The sequence below is a fragment of the Sebastes fasciatus genome, chromosome 3 (genome assembly GCF_043250625.1).
Source record: "Sebastes fasciatus isolate fSebFas1 chromosome 3, fSebFas1.pri, whole genome shotgun sequence".
Classification (NCBI taxonomy): domain Eukaryota; kingdom Metazoa; phylum Chordata; class Actinopteri; order Perciformes; family Sebastidae; genus Sebastes; species Sebastes fasciatus.
In genome coordinates, this window is record NC_133797.1 from 13,745,531 (window position 1) to 13,762,806 (window position 17,276).

Sequence of the window (17,276 nt, forward strand, 5' to 3'; positions counted from 1 at the left end):
ATTGGACACAGAATAAAATGTTTTCAATTTTCCAGTGCTGCCCAGTTTTGAGGTTAAACTGACGCCTGTGAGCCCCTTCTTCTACGTGGACAGTGACGCCCTCACCGTCAACATCAAAGCTACGTAAGTAAAGATTCTGTGGCTTTAAAGACCAGGTTTTATAGGTAGATTGATTGGAGGAGAAAATAAAGAGAGTTGTTCAGAAGTTGTGTTGAGGCTCTTGCTATTTTAGTTTGTTAGCCATTTGTTGTTTGTTTGTTTTTAATTGTCCTGTTTTGCTTCATTGTGGCTTAAACATGTCTCCCTCTTGTGGATTTAGGTATCTGTTTGGTGAAGAGGTGGATGGGACGGCCTACGTGGTGTTTGGGGTTATGCAAGATGGTCAAAAGAGGAGCTTTCCAGGTTCTCTTCAGAGAGTGCAGGTGAACACATTCTTACACTTTTGATATATTTTTATATGTATTGTAAAAGTTATCTTTCAGAGGCTGTGGCAGGTTCTGTTTTAGATCTAGAAGGTACAGATATATGAAACTAGAAAACCTAAGGAATCCATTGGTACCAACCATGTCAAGCTAGCATGTTGGGGTAGGAGGCTCAGTAATGCTCCAAAGTTTGGCAAAAAATTGGCATAGCGTTTTTCAAAGGGGTCCCTTGATCTCTGACCTCAAGATATGTGAATTTAAATGGGTTCTATGGGTACCCACGAGTCTCCCCTTTACAGACATGCACTTTATGATAATCACATGCAGTTTGGGGCAAGAACCAAACACTTATTTTTGCCTATTCTTAAATGATGTGCTTGACTATTTCTCTATACTGGAGTCCCTAAACAGTCCTGGAATTACATAAATTGGGTATCACTGTAAGGCTGAGACTCTTGTGGATCCAATGAGCCCAACTGTATTCATGTGTGATGATGTTAGTCCCCATAGTAGCCATATCATTGTAGTGAGACCATTTTTTTAAACTTGATGTCACTGTATAAAGTGACCTGTGGTGACCTCTAGGATAATCACAGCCTCATGAAACTTTACAACCACAAAAGTGCAATTCTTGCAGAAATCTCAAAATGTCAAAAGTTATTGTTACCAAATTACAGCATGGCTTTTTCTATGGTGTTCCTTAAGGTCTCTGTGTCTTAATGTTGTATTTTGGAGGGATTATTTATCATTTTCATCAATTCTCAAGTGGTAAAATTTTTTTAAATTTAGCACCAAATCTGTGTAACAAATGGTATGGACAAACTTAATGGGAATGGCCAGCATAATGTTCTAAGCCCTTATAAACTTCCACAATTTTATTTTAATTAATTAATTGATGTTGATATCTGGTTTATGACTAGAACAACTTAACACACAATGCTGAACTGCATCTCAGATTAATCTTCAGGTTCCCAGCTTTCAGATGATGTACACCATTTCTATGTGACATCTACTGTTGACCTGCTATCTCCCCCTAAAGACCCCCTGTAGCCCACTAAAACAGACAAAAACGGGTCTATTGTGGTTCTCAGAGGACAGCAGTAAAGTACCTGAACCACTAACTGTATCACTGTACCACTATACTGTATTTCAAGATGCATTATTATATTATGTCACATTAGGTCCAGAGAGGTAGTGGAGAGGTCACACTGAAGAAAGAGCACATCACACAGACCTTCCCAAACATCACAGACCTGGTGGGGAGTTCCATATTTGTATCTGTCAGTGTGATGACGGAGAGCGGTAAGAAAAAAAGACTGTGTGTTTGGGCCTGTTCAGTATATTTGAAAAAAGAAAATAATGATATCAGGATACGTTTTAATGGATTGTGAACAGATTAAAAAACAAACTCTTGTAATAAGTTTGTGTGTGAATGTGTTTGTGTTTCTGCATCAACTCACAGGTAGTGAAATGGTGGAGGCAGAGTTGAGAAGTATCCAGATTGTCACATCACCTTACACCATCCACTTCAAGAAAACCCCCAAATATTTCAAACCAGGAATGTCCTTCGATGTTGCAGTAAGTACACTTGTTTACATTTACATAAACTGACAGCATATGTATGGCTTATGGCCTGGTACTTCCTGGCAACAAACAAAAAATGTTCTCAGACATAGAGGGGGATTATAAGAGGAAATTTATTTAAAAAAAAACATTATGTTCGTACTACAATTTGTGGGGTGAATATATGAAATGTTATAGATGAAGAAATTTAGCAAAGTAAAATTATAAATCCATTCAAGATGTATAAAATGTTTTTGAGAGGTACAGGGATGAGGAAGGGGCCTTGTCTCTCTCGGGACTGTGAAGCTCATTGTTGATGTTGTTGTTATTGTTTTTTTATATTAAGATGATTATTTGTGTGTATGTGATAAACATTAAGTTCATTGTTTAAGTTATAGAAAGGAGTAGGACCATATATAAGTGTTTACTTCTGCCTTTTCGGACATACAATATTGATTTATTTAATTTATTTAGAATTTACTGTATATGTTTACTGTTATTTTATTGGTTATTCTTATTATTTGTTACATGTTCGAAATAAATCAATCTAATCAAATGGCTATATTTCTAAATCCTTCACTGAAAACATTTCATAACTGAAATATAGTTACTCTTTGAAAACACAAATGGCAGTATGTCCTAAATATAAAAGTCACATAATGTTTATTACGATATAAAGGCAGATATGTGAGATTCCAGAGAAAAAGAGAAATTCATCCATCAACAGTTTGGATCGCCATAAACTACCTGAGTCTTAAACTTAGTGCACAGCACTAAAACCAAATCTAATAACATGAGTTTGACCTTAATAAGGTGTGTTTTAATAAGACAGTTGGACGTTTTCTGATTGTTCAGCTGTTTGTGTCTCTGATGGCAGGTTGAAGTTGTGAATCCTGACGGCACTCCGGCACAAGGTGTTAGAGTGGTGGTCGATCCAGGACAGGTGGAGGGCAGCTCCGCGGCCAATGGCATGGCGAGGCTTACCATCAATACAGTGACACGAGAACCAAGACTGACAATCACCGTAAGTCTCTCTGAAATTGCGGGGGCTGGGTGGGAGGGGGGGTTGTAACTATCAAAGGGCTGACACATAGAGACAGACAACCATTCACGCTCACATTCACACCTACGGCCAATTTAGAGTCAACAATTAAAGGGACTGTTTGTAAGAATCAGAAATGCTTGTTAACAGCGACACCTGTGGCCGTTAAGTCTTCGAAAATCAGCATCGGGTTCGCACTTGTTCTCGCTCTACATAGACATGAACGAGCATCGCTCAAAACAGTGAGGCGACACACGTCAGCTAAACCACAATATCACTCTATATTTCACCTGCTTGGCAGTAATGTTAGCTGACCAGAGGAAGGTATCTCCATGAATCACTGCTGATCCTAGTGTTGGCTTTTCCTGCTTCAGCCTCTTGACCGCGGCCGGAGAAAACAGGGGAGACACCGGCACCCGGTCAGAGACGATAACGTAACTCGTTGCGGAGCCCCGTCACGTCACAAGACACGGAAAACCTCTGTTAGTGTGAAGGAGCTGCAGCAGTTATTTCTGAACAAACGTCCACTGTACATTCACTAGATATTATCAGAGTTACGAAGTCTTCTGCAGTGTGTAGTGTGCGTGCATGCACGTGAGGTGGAGCGAGCTGAGTGAAGGCAGAGGAGGAGAGTACAGCAGAGACTCCGGCCCTGGAGACCAAAGCTACGGTTTCCCCCGCGTCCTCCGACCGCGGCCAACACTGTTTTGCAAGACGGGCTTCACTAGATATAACTTTGCGGTTTTGGTGCTTCCGTGTAGTTTGTGTTGGAGTCGGAGTCTGAGTCTGAACAGCGTAGCCACACACGGGCGCGCATGTGACGCCGACCCGGATTGATTTATACTTGTAAGAAGTTACAAACAGTTCCTTTAAATTAACCTGCATGTCTTTGGACTGTGGGAGGAAACTGGAGAACCCGGAGAAAACCCACGCTTAACTCCACACAGAAGCCGGATTCAAACCTGCTTGCTGTGAGGCGACAGTGCTAACCACTGCACCACCGTTCAGCCCCTACAAAAATCAACATTTTTGATATTCACTTGAAGAGGTGAAATCAAGCAGAGCTATCACCCAGCTCCTTGTTTTGGTTCTGCTGCTCACACATTTACTGTACAGTATGTGAATGGTGAACTTCATCCTGTCAGTGTTGTGTATTTTTGTCATTCTATTTAGCAATTTTATATTGCAAGGCAAAACTATGGCAGGCAAAGCCTCAATAAGTTAAGATAGGATAGACATGGGACTTTTCAAGTCTTATTTATTAAACTGTGTGTGTATGCTTACCTGTGTGTGTCTTTAATTGCAGGCAAAGACCAATGATCCTCGTTTATCACCTGATAGGCAAGCATCAGCCACCATGTTTGCTCTCCCATATACCACTAAAAGCAACAACTACATCCACATAGGTAAGTTACATCTTGAAATGACATCAGATGATTAAAAACAAAGGTGGTGGCAGTGGCAAAGTATGCACCATGCGCTAAATCTTTTCTGTGATCAGCACTCATCACAACATGTCACATTTGCAGGTGTGGATGCAGCTGAGCTTGGCCTAGGAGACAACCTGAAAATCAACTTTATCCTCAACAGGCGGGAAAATGACGACACTGACATCACATACCTGGTGAGAGGTGTTTTACACCTGTGCTTGTGTGCACATGTGTAACTCTTTTTGTTGCGTCCCACGACTCATGTGTGATAAGTGCTGATGTATAAATCTGTGTCCCTAGATCCTGAGCAGAGGTCAGCTGGTGAAAAGTGGCCGTTACAGGACAATAGGTCAAGTACTGATTTCCCTGATAGTTCTCATTACCAAAGAAATGCTGCCATCGTTCCGCATCATAGCCTACTACCATACAAATGGCAATGAATTGGTATCAGACTCTGTTTGGATGGATGTCAAGGACTCCTGCATGGGCTCGGTGAGTCACACAACACTGATGTAACGAAAAGGCAAACAAGACACCCATGCACAACCTGATAACGTTTTTTGTATACTTCTCTGATATGTTTTTATGTATGAAACAAATTCAAAACTGCACGTCTCATTCACTGATTCACATTTAGCTGAGGCTGGAATCATCTATACCTAGACAATCCTATGAGCCTCGCAAGATGTTTGGTCTGAAGGTCACAGGAGATCCAGAGGCCACAGTGGGATTGGTGGCAGTTGACAAAGGCGTCTACGTCCTAAACAACAAGCACCGCCTCACCCAGAAAAAGGTAATTTCTTTATTTCATAATTATCTTTGAGAATATTTGAAAGGGCTTAAATTCAAAAAGCTACGTATTAAAAACATTCAGACATGTTAACTTTCAATTTTGTTAGCTTTTGGATTCAAATAATATCCGGTGTAAGTTTGTTCTGCAGCAAATACATTGCATTAGTAAATGTGTCTCATTCCTACCTGCTCAGGTGTGGGACATTGTCGAGAAGCACGACACAGGCTGCACACCAGGTGGAGGGAAGGACGGTATGGGTGTGTTCTACGATGCCGGGCTGTTGTTTGAGTCCAACACGGCTTCTGGTACTCCCTACAGACTAGGTGATGCTACTTTACCCTCCCCTTCTCTGAACATGCCTCTCTTTATGCTCAATGAAATATCTCTAATTAGGAGAAGTGGGCACATGGACCTTTATTCATCACCTACAGTCAAATGCTTTTATATAAGTAAGGATCTAGTGGACAGTAGAAGAACTGCATCTTAAAGGGTCTTTTCACCCGGATGACATTATTCTTGCTCCCCTTTGTCGGTATCTGGACAGGCAGATAGTTTCAGAGACACTGTTTCTGAAATCACTCGTTGCTGTGTAGTTTTATTTAATTCTTCAGTGCTGCGAGCACCACAAACAGAGAGCCAGAATCTCAAACAGATGTCTTACACTTTGGGCACATAAAACCAACACTATACCACTTGGGGTAAGTGAGATAATTTGGTTGAACCGACGCTTTGAGGCATTTCCATATTAACCTTAACACTGGTCACTGCCACACGAGCTGATCATGATCCCTCCTGTTTGTTAGGGCTTTTAAAAGATTTGTTTTTATTCTAATAAAGCATTTATACAACCTTTTAACATTTCAACAAATGAGGTGTGCAATTGTAGATCATGCTGTCAATGTGTCCAACCAGATAAACCATCTCAGTCTGATTTTAAGAGTATCACATCAACTAAACAATGCAAAACTCAAGTCTGGGTCAAACCTGTTAAAGACCTTGTCTGTGTTACATTTCCAGAATTGAAATGTCCGGCCCCCAGCAGGAGGAAACGAGCCCCTACTGTAATGGATGTCACAACCAGCTTACGTAAGAACCACAGCTCTAAACTACCCAATAACCACATACTCAGTCACTCAGTTCAGGACTGTGGACTTTGACAATACTCTTGTCATGTTATGTATTAGTTCTTTCCTCCCTTTCCCATTTAGTTTATTTGTTTTTCCTTATTCAAATCCTAATTGTTATCTTATTCTTGTACTCCATATCGTCTCACCTCTGTCTCTCCTCTACAACCCTCTTTCTTTCCAGTGAGTCAATATAACGACCAAGTGCAGCGTGACTGTTGTTCGGAAGGCATGAGGCAAACCCTCCTCTCATACAGCTGTGAGAGGCGCGCCGAGTACATCCTTGATGGCGCAACCTGTGTCACTGCCTTCGTGCACTGCTGCAAGGAGATGGAAACCCAGCGATCTGAGCAGAAGGAGGATAGCCTCCTACTGGCTCGCAGTAAGAGACGGGGACAAGGGATGGGTGGTTACTATTCATGGTCATACTTATGAAACAATGAAAATTAAAAACCTTTTGAATGACACTTTAGGTGAGGGGGATGACAACAGTTACATGGACAGCAATGAAATTGTTTCTCGCACCAAGTTCCCTGAAAGTTGGCTGTGGTTAGATGTCCATCTGCCTGCTTGCCCTCGACAAACACCTAACTGGTGAGTAAACTGAAATATACACAGAAAAAATAGACTGATAACTTCACACCGACACCACTAGGATTCAAAGGTACCTCTCAAAGTGTTGACACTTTTCTTTGTTTCAGTGACACCACATCATTGATGAAAAATGTTCCTTTGCAAGACTCGATCACAACCTGGCAGATCACTGGCATTAGTCTGTCAAAAACTCACGGTGAGGATTCAGTGACTAAAATCTGTCATGTGTTTTAGTTGTGCCTCTAATCTTAAACCTCTATCATCCCTTTACACCTTTCTCTCTCTCTCCCATTCTCTGTTTCATCACTTCTTTTTGAATCCCTCTCATTTTAAAGGAATCTGTGTTGGCGCTCCGTTAGAAGTGATTGTCCGAAAGGAATTCTTTGTTGATCTCAGGCTGCCGTACTCTGCTGTCCGTGGAGAGCAGCTAGAAGTTAAGGCAATCCTCCACAACTACAGCCCCGATGATGTCACCGTAAGTCTGGGTTGCCCTGCTCTGGTGTTTTATGCCAGAGACAATGAGGCCATGATATTTTTCTCAAAGAGTTTGCAAACAAAAGAGCAAAAGCAACAGTAAATATTGGACTGACTTACAACGTGTGGCAAAAAAAGGGAATGAAATCCTCTTCCATGGTGGTCGGCCCCAGAACTGGGGGAATCCTTACTGCAATATTTACAGTGTACCTTCAAGATCAAATTGATCCTATAGGAAACAATGTAAAGCATAAAATGTCTTCAAATTAGGGAAGCATCTTTGATCAACTACACATACTTCAATATCTTTTTTCCATCTTTGTCCTGTTCTCAAGGTGCGTGTGGATCTGATTGAGAAGGAGCACGTGTGCAGCGCAGCTTCTAAGCGTGGGAAGTATCGTCAGGAGGTCAAAATTGGGCCCCAAACTACACGATCTGTACCCTTCATCATTATTCCCATGAAAGACGGACAATACAGCATTGAGGTCAAAGCAGCTGTTAAAGATTCGTCGCTCCATGACGGAATCATGAAGATGCTGCGGGTGGTGGTAAGAGAAACGGGAAACGAACGGCGATCTCCTGTGTTAAAGTCAGTATAGGGAAACGGACATCTTTTGGGGCGTAACTTTGATGCAAATGTATACTGTATCAACTTTTCAACATAAACTGTAAATAGGAGAGACAGTTAACAATCAAGCCGTATTTTATTTTGTTACACACCAGCAGATAACGATTACTCAAAAATAGTTGTTTATTTCTAACCTTTGTCCTATCTGTTGCTTTTCCAGCCTGAAGGTGTGCTGGTTAAATCTCCTCAGATTATAACTCTAGACCCCACTAAAAAAGGTGTAGGTGAGTTTACACATTAAACCGCTATATCATATAGTAATTTACTAATATTAAATTTTTATCACTTGCTAATTGATCCCCCAACGTGCCCACTGTTTATCCCTTTAGATGGTAAACAAGAAGAAACTCTCAACAGTGGAATTCCTAGGAAAGATTTGGTTCCAAACACACCTACGAGCACACAGATCTCTGTGACAGGTGAGATGTGATGTTGTATTGGGCATGTTATGCGATATAGTGCCAGTTACAATGAACTCTGCATTGGTGTAAATTGTTATTGGTCTTATTGGGAAATGAATGACCACCTCACTGGTTGTGGGGGACCTTTGCATGTTTATTTAGTTAATAATGTTTATTTTTTTTCTGTTTGGTTTGTGCATGCAGGGAGAGAACAAGTTTCTTCACTGGTGGAGAACGCCGTTAGTGGGAACTCTATGGGTACTCTGATCTTCCAGCCCTCAGGCTGCGGAGAGCAGAACATGTACCGCATGACCCTGCCTGTCATTGCAGCCACATATTTGGACAAAACCAACCAGTGGGAAGCTGTGGGCTTTCAGAAACGTAACGAAGCCCTCCAACACATCAAGTTCGGTAGGCTCACAGATGTGTTTATTAGCACACATACCAGAAATGTCATTGATACCCCTCTGTGTGGGATTTTAAAGTTCCTGACGTGGCAGAAGTGGTATATAAAAAAAACAAAAACAGCATGGTAGACAGCAATGCATGCGATGCTACCCCTTCCCCACAGATCCAGGCTAGGGACACTGACAATTAATGGTCTGAATGCAACACATAGACATTTATAGACTTTAGAAGTTTTCACCAGGATTGTCTTATAAAAACAAAAACGTATGCCGCCAGAATCATTTGAAAAATGCTATAATCACAGGAAAAAAATGTTAGAGGACTCCTCAAACTGGTTTTGTGTTTTTGTTTGTGTCCAGGTTACCAGAACGAGCTTAACTACCGAAAAAGTGATGGGTCTTTTACTGTGCATCCCACTTACCAAAGTAGCACCTGGTGAGGCATTCAAACATTTTTGAACTCATACATAATGGTTTCCACATCCTCCTTTAACTTAACTTGACTGTGATGACAATATTGTGTATTTCATAGGCAAATAAATGAAACTAAACTTCTCCTCTTCTCTCCTGTCTAAGGCTGACAGCCTATGTTGCCAAGGTGTTTGCCATGGCCAACAGTCTGGTGGCAGTGCAAAGAAAAGACATCTGTGACGCTGTTAAGTTTCTGATTCTCAACACGCAGCAACCTGACGGCTTGTTTAGAGAAGTTGGAATTGTGTTTAGCGGACAGATGATTGTGCGTGCACGGATTTCATTAACATCAATATTTCATCTTAGTGCTACAAAAATAGCGAGATGAAAACAATTACATATCATTGACTATAATCTATAATCTCTCTGTGTGCATGTGTAGGGTGATGTGCGCGGCGGAGATTCAGATGCCTCCATGACGGCCTTCTGCCTCATTGCCATGCAGGAGTCACGCACACTATGTACTGCAACTGTTAATGTGAGTAACTCATCTGCATACAATGTTTTCTTTTTTTTCCCCCTCACTGCATTTGTTTCTTCATTTACTGACTCACTAGTGATGGCCGAAATTGCAAAGTATCACTCTTAACTAGGGCTGTCAATCGATTGAAATATTTAATTGTGATTAATCGCATGATTGTCCATAGTTAATCGCAATTAATCACAAATTCATTGCACACTTTTTTATCTGTTCAAAATGCACCTTAAAGGGAGATTTGTCAAGTATTTAATACTCTTATCAACATGGGAGTGGGAGAATATGATTGCTCTATGCAAATGTATGTATATATTTATTATTGGAAAGCAATTAACAGCACAAAACAATGACAAATATTGTCCAGAAACCCTCACAGGTACTGCATTTAGCATAAAATACATGCTAAAATCATAAAATTGCAAACTGAAGCCCAACAGGCAACAGCTGTCAGTGTGTCAGTGTGCTGACTTGACTATGACTTGCCCCAAACTGCATGTGATTATCATAAAGTGGGCATGTCTGTAAAGGGGAGACTCGTGGGTACCCAGAGAACCCATTTTCATTCACATATCTTGAGGTCAGAGGTCAAAAGACACCTTTGAAAATAGCCACGCCAGCTATTCCTTGACAAAATTATTATTATATGTTATTTAGCCTCCTTTGCGATAAGCTAGTGTGGCATGGTTGGATTCCTGAGGTTTTCTAGTTTCATAAGATGCCAGTATCTTCACTCTAGCATTCTAACTGAGCCCGCTACAACCTACAAATCAGAAGTTGCATAAAGAAATTAGTGGCGTTGAAACAAATTTGCGTGAACGCGTTATCGCGTTAACTTTGACTAAAATTGGGATATCGCTATTCAAGGAGAGTGTTTAGTGAATGGTCAATTGTGCTAAAATGATTCTTTCAGTGGCTCAGTCTAGCTCAAAAGACACAGAAGAAGGTAAGAGAGGGGACGATCCGGTCTATTGTCCCAGGATCAAATGTTTCCTGAACAGAATGGGATATTAAAAATAGATGGATCACTGTTATCTGGCTCTTCTCCCATTTCTCCTAACTTTCTTTTCCTTCTGTCCAGAGTCTGCCAGGCAGTATCGACAAAGCAGTAGCCTATCTGGAAAGACGTCTGCCCAGCCTCACCAACCCATATGCTGTTGCCATGACGTCATATGCCCTGGCCAATGAAAACAAACTGAACCGCGAGATCCTCTACAGGTTTGCCTCCCCAGGTATTTCTGTAACATTAAATATTCCAAGATGATGTCTTGGGGAATTGTTAGTAAACTGAGCTTGTTCCAGGTAGAGCATACAGTAGTAATAACAAATATATTTGTGTGTCTTCCTCAGCGTTGTCCCACTGGCCGACACCTAAGGGGCATGTTTACACACTGGAGGCCACAGCTTACGCTCTCCTCGCTCTGGTCAAGGCCAAGGTGAGCATCTGCCACATGTGTGCGTTTCACCAGGATGTCCTGCTACAGAAAACATACAACTGAGTCCTCATCCATGCTGCCTCACTAACAGGGTAGAGGGTTTGGAAACAAAGTCAATGAAGCAATGAAATGTTGCTTACAGTAGCTTTTACACTTTTTAAATAACCATATTTGGCAAACATTATTGACCTTTTACACTACTGCTACCACTTCACAGAGCACTTCATGATTATCTCGATAGGTATTTGAAGGCATTTTTTCTGCCTCACTTGCAATGACTTAGTTATGACATAGTTATAAAAACAAGGGACTGATTTGAACATCCTGCAAGGCATAATCACACAATAATAACACACATTTGACAATAACAGATTATTTGTGATTGATTGCTTTTATCAGGAAAGTTTCAAGTAGCTGCTGTTTGATGGTGCCATAACAGGGAAAAAATTATTTAGAAGCTCTATGGTAGGTTTTGGAAACTTACAGGTTACAATCTAAAATGTAACTGTACCAGAATCAGGAGTTCTCTCTATTTTCACTGAAGCTGTTTTATAAATGCAAATGCACAGTTAACCACGGACAATTTCAACCATTTACTTGCCTTCTGTTAATAAAGGCCTATGAAGACGCCAGACCTATTGTGAGATGGTTCAACCAACAGCGGAAGGTGGGCGGAGGCTATGGATCAACTCAGGTAACACAGACCCTTCTCTCCATCTTATGTTTACTTATAACCTGTTTACTGTATGTCTAAGTCTTGTTTTCTCCCCCTCACTCGTTTTGTCTCTAGGCTACCATAATAGTGTATCAGGCTATAGCAGAGTACTGGTCCAGCGCTAGAGAACCAGAGTATGATCTGAATGTGGACATCTTGTTGCCGGGCAGGTCAAGGCCTGACAAGTACAACTTCAACATCAACAACCACTTCGCCACCAGAACATCTAAAGTGAGCGCACACACAAACAGACTCCCAGTGGTTCATTAACATCATCAGTCCTGTTGTTTTCTGTATGTTTCTTCTGCTGATCCCTGACTGTGTGTGTGTGTTTGTGTGCGTATTTAAATTACCACAGATAAATGATATAAACCAGAACGTGAAAGTGACCGCCACGGGTTCAGGAGAAGCAACGGTGACAGTAAGTACAATATATTTTCATATTCTTCTATATATTTATCATCTGTTGATTACTGATGTGTGCTTTTTGAATCTCAGATACAACCAAATACATTTTTATACTAGACAGATGTCTATTAGTTTATCACATATTAAGATGCACTTTTGTCTATGTGACAGATGGTGTCGCTGTATTACGCTATGCCTAAAGAAAAGGAGAGTGACTGTCAGAAGTTTAACATGTCAGTGCAGCTCCTCCCAGGTAATTTGGTGCCCTCCTCCTCTTCCTGTTTATTTGTCTTCATTTGTTGTCATTTTATCTGTTTGTTTCTGCCAAGTACCTTATGAGAAAAGAATCAACTAAATACTCAGTTACTCAATACAATGTTTTGCTCCTGCAGACAAAATTGAGGAGGATGAGAAGATATACAAGCTGAGAATAGAGGTTTTGTAAGTACAATCAAGAAGTCATCCTGACAAGTGTTACAGTAACATGGCTTTATACACAACATGTTCTAACCAGATATGGCCCCTACAACACTTCACTTCTTAAATTCTCTGTTTCCTCATCATTTTAAATTGTCCTGTCTTCTGTGTGTGATTTCCTCGAATCTGAGCTCATTTGAGCTGCTCATTCCCAATCATTTAACCCTCTGAGACCCACAATAGACCCATTTTTGTCTATTTTAGGGAGCTACAGAGGGTCTTTAGGGGGAGATAGCAGGTCAACTGTAGATTTCACACAGAAGTGGTGTACATCATCTGAAAGCTGTGAACCTGAAGATTAGTTTGAGATGCAGTTTATTGTGTGTCAAGTTGTTCTAGTCATAAACCAGAAATAAACATGATTTAATTCATTTATTGATTATTTAAAATAAATTGTGAAAGTGTATGAGGGTTTAGAACATTATGATTGGCATCCCCACGCTCTATTATGTCTCATAAGTTGTTGCAGCAATTTTTGGGTTGATACCATTTGTTACACAGATTTGGTGCTAAATTTACCCATTTCTTTTACCACTCGAGAATTGATCAAAATTAACAATAATCCCTCCAAAATACCACATTAAGACACCAAGACCTTGAGGAACACCACAGAAAAAGCCATTTGGTTTAAAAAACTTTTGACATCTTGAGATTTTTCTGCAAAAATTTCATTTTTCGTTGATTTGATGGCGAGCACTTCTGTTCTGGAAACTGCTCAGAAGCCCACTTATTGTCAATCTAGTTAGTAAAGCCATCCATCCTCTAAATGTTTTAGGTCTGTAGTTTGTGGTTGTAAAGTTCCATGAGGCTGTGATTATCCTAGAGGTCACCACAGGTCATTGTGTACAGTGAGGTCAACTTTCAAAAAATGGTCTCATTACAATGAAATGGCTACTATGGAGACAAACATCATCACACATGAATACAGTTGGATCATTGGATCCAAAAGAGATCCACATATGATATCTGTACCTTCACTCTAGCTCTAAAATTCAACCTGCTAGAGTCGGTCGGGATCGACCGCGAGTATTAAATTGTAATTGAAACATCATTCTTTCTCTCAATCTTCTTTATGCTGTTATTTAATTATTCTTCTGTCCGTTCTGTGTACAGGTATAAGGACAGGGAGCACGATGCATCAATGTCAATCTTGGATATTGGCCTGCTAACTGGCTTCACGGTTAACACGAAGGACCTGGACTTAGTAAGAACTTACAGATCGACTTATACCCACATACAGTTCACAAGTCAGTGTTTATGGTTCAGAGAAACAAAATGTTTTTTATGGTTTAAAAAGTTGTCTGACTGTGTGTGTTTGTGTGTAGTTGTCCAAAGGACGTGCTCGCACTATTGCAAAATATGAGATGAACACAGTCCTGTCAGAAAGAGGCTCGCTCATCATCTACCTGGACAAGGTAAGACATCCCTGTTTCCTACCTCTATACTTTTCTCTCTGCCTTGTTCTTTGTGTATTTATCTCCATCTCACCTTTGTCCACAGGTTTCTCACACACGACCAGAGGAGATCACTTTTAGGCTCCATCAGAAGATGGAAGTGGGCGTCTTACAACCAGCTGTTGTGTCTGTCTATGAATACTATGACCGTGAGTGTCAGACACACTTAGGAACATATGATGCCTCCATGTACTTTGCTGACAGTGGATGTCCGAGTAGATAACACCATGGATAAGCAGGCATTATTACATTTTCAACGTATTTAATGTGCATTTTCTGATCACACATACCACAAATCTTTCTCTCCCATCGCAGAAACACATTGTGTGAAGTTCTACCATCCAGAGAGGAGAGCTGGACAGCTACTGCGGCTCTGTAGAGGGGATGAATGCACATGTGCTGAAGGTAAACAGGATGATGTCAAACTGACCTAATTTCTCTACTGTAAACACAAAAACACAACACTTACAACATAGAACCGTTTTCTCTCTCACTGAGTTGTACTCCTTGTGATGGTGTGGTATACCACCAGTAAAGGGTTTCATTTCAGATCTGGTGAAGGAGATGGTTGTGGAATTTGGTTTACAGTAACTCACCAGATTATAACGTAATCAATAGAATGTTCTGTCAGCGGCAACAAGCACCTGCAGGATCCTGTAGGATCAGAGCAGCAGTTGCTAAAGAATAACTCGCGAACATATTTAAATTGTGACTAAGATACAGCCGCACTCATCCATCATCTCATCCACACACACCTTTAATCAAATCATTAGTTGTGTATTCACTTTGTGCCGATTGTGTATTTCCAGAGAACTGCAGTATGCAGAAGAAGGACAAAGTCAACAATGATCAGCGCACAGCTAAGGTCTGTGAGAGTACACAGATCAGCAAAATAGACTTTGGTAAGAGAGTGTAAATGCACTGCATTTATGCAGCACTTTAATCCCAAAAATGTATGTGTTTGTGTGAGTAAGAGATTGAGAGAATCGGTGAGCAAGGGAGCTAACAATCTGCAACTTGTCTGTCCTCAGCGTACAAAGTGAGACTGGAAGAGTTTACAGACGGCTTGTCCACTGACATTTACACAGTGCGGGTCCTGGAAGTCATCAAAGAAGGTGGGTTTTTATCTTTGAACTGCCTAAAATGCACTACCCCCTGATGTTTCTAAGGTGCCTTAAAGGTGAAGGTGACATAACAATTTGTCTTGTCCGTCTCTTTCTGACATTTCATGGGCACATTGAATCTCAATGCTGTTTCCAGTCAGACAGAAAAATGATTGATTGATGACTGATGAATGGTCATTTAAAGGAAAAGTTCAACATTTTGGGAAATGTGCTTATTTGCTTTCTTGCAGAGAGTTAGATGAGTGAGAAGACTGGTACCACTCACATGTTTGTAGGCCAAGTATAAAGCTACCACTAGCAGCCAGCCAAATTAGCTTGCCAGCAGACACTCCAGGAAGTTACTGGTCCTAGCCAAGTACAATAGTCCAGTACACTCCCTTAAAAGGTGAATTGTCATTTTTACGCTTAATTTTTTTGTACAGATTATACAAACAAAATTGGAGGTGCTGGTAGGTGTATTTTGTTACCTTTGGACAAAGCCAGGCTAACTGTTTCCAGTCTTCATGCTTAGCTCAGTTAGCTGGTTGTGAGCTGCATATTTACTATACATTCATGAGAGTGGTATCAATAACGGGCATCAATCTAACCCTCGACAAGAAAGTAAACAAGCGTATTTCCCAAAATGTCCAACTATTGGCATGATTCCACTGTGGCACTGGGGGTATGTGAGAATACAGTACTACTATTTTGAACTGCACCTTTAGCTATGCATTTAATCCTTACCTTTTCTCTGTTCTATATTTTAATTACAGGAAATTTTGATGTGGGTCCTCTGAATAAACTGCGCACATTCCTCAGTTATCCGCACTGCAGGGAATCTTTAGATCTGGGGACAGGCAAAACCTATCTTATCATGGGCTCATCCAAAGATATTCAGAGAGATGACGAACATCAATCGTAAGTTTGTTCTTTGTGTGAAAGTCAATGTGTGTGGTGGGTGCCTTTAAAGATTTTTACTGTTTCACTGCTTTCTGTTACTAAATCAAGTTACTCTTTCTTGTACTCTAGTTTTGCGTTACTGTTGATAGAGTCATTAAATGTACAGAAGGAGGGAGGAGGCTTGTGTTTTGTTATGTTCCAGCGGGTTACAGATGGCTGGTCAAATGAAGAACCAATGTGTGTTTCACTTTGCTCTCCTCAGATACCAGTATGTACTCGGTGAGAGAACCTGGATCGAGTACTGGCCCATAGAAGCAGAGTGTCAAACTGAGGAACACCGGCCTACCTGTTTGGGCATGGAGGAGATGGTCCAGCAGTACCAACTCTTTGGATGTCAGCAGTAGTGAAATGAAGGAAAAAGAAATAAAGTGTCAAATTGTTTTTATTTTGCATTGTTCTTATTATGTAAAACATTCACCGCTTTGGGATATGAGGGCTTACAATGTTGCACTATATTGATTAAAATGTAATTGTCTCAATCTCATTCTCTGTGTTTTATTCATTAACATTTGGTTAATGTTTGATTACTATTATGTTGGTTGCTGTATAGTAAACGTTGAGAAGTTCAACTAGAAGTAGAAGTTTAACCCCCTGAGACCCGTGGGATCACGGGCAATCCTGACCAACTTTACTGTCTTTCAGAGGCTGTAGCAGGTTCAGTTTTAGAGCTAGAAGGTACAGATACCATATGAAACTAAAAAACCTAAGGAATCCATTGGTACCAACCATGTGATGCTAGCATGTTGGGGGAGGGGGCTCAGTAACTCTCCAAAATTGGCATGGCCATTTTAAAAGGAGTCCTTTGACCTCTGACCTCAAGATATGTGAATGTAAATGGGTTCTCTGGGTACCCACGAGTCTCCCCTTTACAGACATGCCCACTTAATGATAATCACATG

General features: G+C 40.8%; 1 protein-coding gene across 1 annotated transcript in view; it reads left to right on the forward strand.

The window, feature by feature from the left end:
- The window catches only part of LOC141765416 (uncharacterized), a 55,396-nt gene extending 38,540 nt beyond the window's left edge, over window positions 1-16,856 (forward strand). Inside the window, exons 51-87 of the mRNA XM_074631467.1 lie at window positions 36-123; window positions 320-422; window positions 1,604-1,724; window positions 1,885-2,000; window positions 2,863-3,009; window positions 4,334-4,433; window positions 4,557-4,651; window positions 4,758-4,949; window positions 5,095-5,250; window positions 5,444-5,573; window positions 6,268-6,336; window positions 6,559-6,756; window positions 6,848-6,968; window positions 7,076-7,164; window positions 7,304-7,443; window positions 7,778-7,990; window positions 8,231-8,294; window positions 8,400-8,489; window positions 8,676-8,882; window positions 9,239-9,314; window positions 9,455-9,614; window positions 9,732-9,827; window positions 10,906-11,056; window positions 11,175-11,260; window positions 11,877-11,954; window positions 12,051-12,206; window positions 12,334-12,396; window positions 12,555-12,636; window positions 12,776-12,824; window positions 13,974-14,064; window positions 14,186-14,275; window positions 14,361-14,463; window positions 14,630-14,719; window positions 15,124-15,216; window positions 15,346-15,429; window positions 16,191-16,335; window positions 16,580-16,856. Of these exons, the coding sequence (XP_074487568.1) occupies window positions 36-123; window positions 320-422; window positions 1,604-1,724; window positions 1,885-2,000; window positions 2,863-3,009; window positions 4,334-4,433; window positions 4,557-4,651; window positions 4,758-4,949; window positions 5,095-5,250; window positions 5,444-5,573; window positions 6,268-6,336; window positions 6,559-6,756; window positions 6,848-6,968; window positions 7,076-7,164; window positions 7,304-7,443; window positions 7,778-7,990; window positions 8,231-8,294; window positions 8,400-8,489; window positions 8,676-8,882; window positions 9,239-9,314; window positions 9,455-9,614; window positions 9,732-9,827; window positions 10,906-11,056; window positions 11,175-11,260; window positions 11,877-11,954; window positions 12,051-12,206; window positions 12,334-12,396; window positions 12,555-12,636; window positions 12,776-12,824; window positions 13,974-14,064; window positions 14,186-14,275; window positions 14,361-14,463; window positions 14,630-14,719; window positions 15,124-15,216; window positions 15,346-15,429; window positions 16,191-16,335; window positions 16,580-16,721 (4,274 nt within the window). The 3' untranslated portion in view covers window positions 16,722-16,856. The remainder of the gene's footprint in view (window positions 1-35; window positions 124-319; window positions 423-1,603; window positions 1,725-1,884; window positions 2,001-2,862; window positions 3,010-4,333; window positions 4,434-4,556; window positions 4,652-4,757; window positions 4,950-5,094; window positions 5,251-5,443; window positions 5,574-6,267; window positions 6,337-6,558; window positions 6,757-6,847; window positions 6,969-7,075; window positions 7,165-7,303; window positions 7,444-7,777; window positions 7,991-8,230; window positions 8,295-8,399; window positions 8,490-8,675; window positions 8,883-9,238; window positions 9,315-9,454; window positions 9,615-9,731; window positions 9,828-10,905; window positions 11,057-11,174; window positions 11,261-11,876; window positions 11,955-12,050; window positions 12,207-12,333; window positions 12,397-12,554; window positions 12,637-12,775; window positions 12,825-13,973; window positions 14,065-14,185; window positions 14,276-14,360; window positions 14,464-14,629; window positions 14,720-15,123; window positions 15,217-15,345; window positions 15,430-16,190; window positions 16,336-16,579) is intronic.
- Window positions 16,857-17,276: the final 420 nt, after the last annotated feature.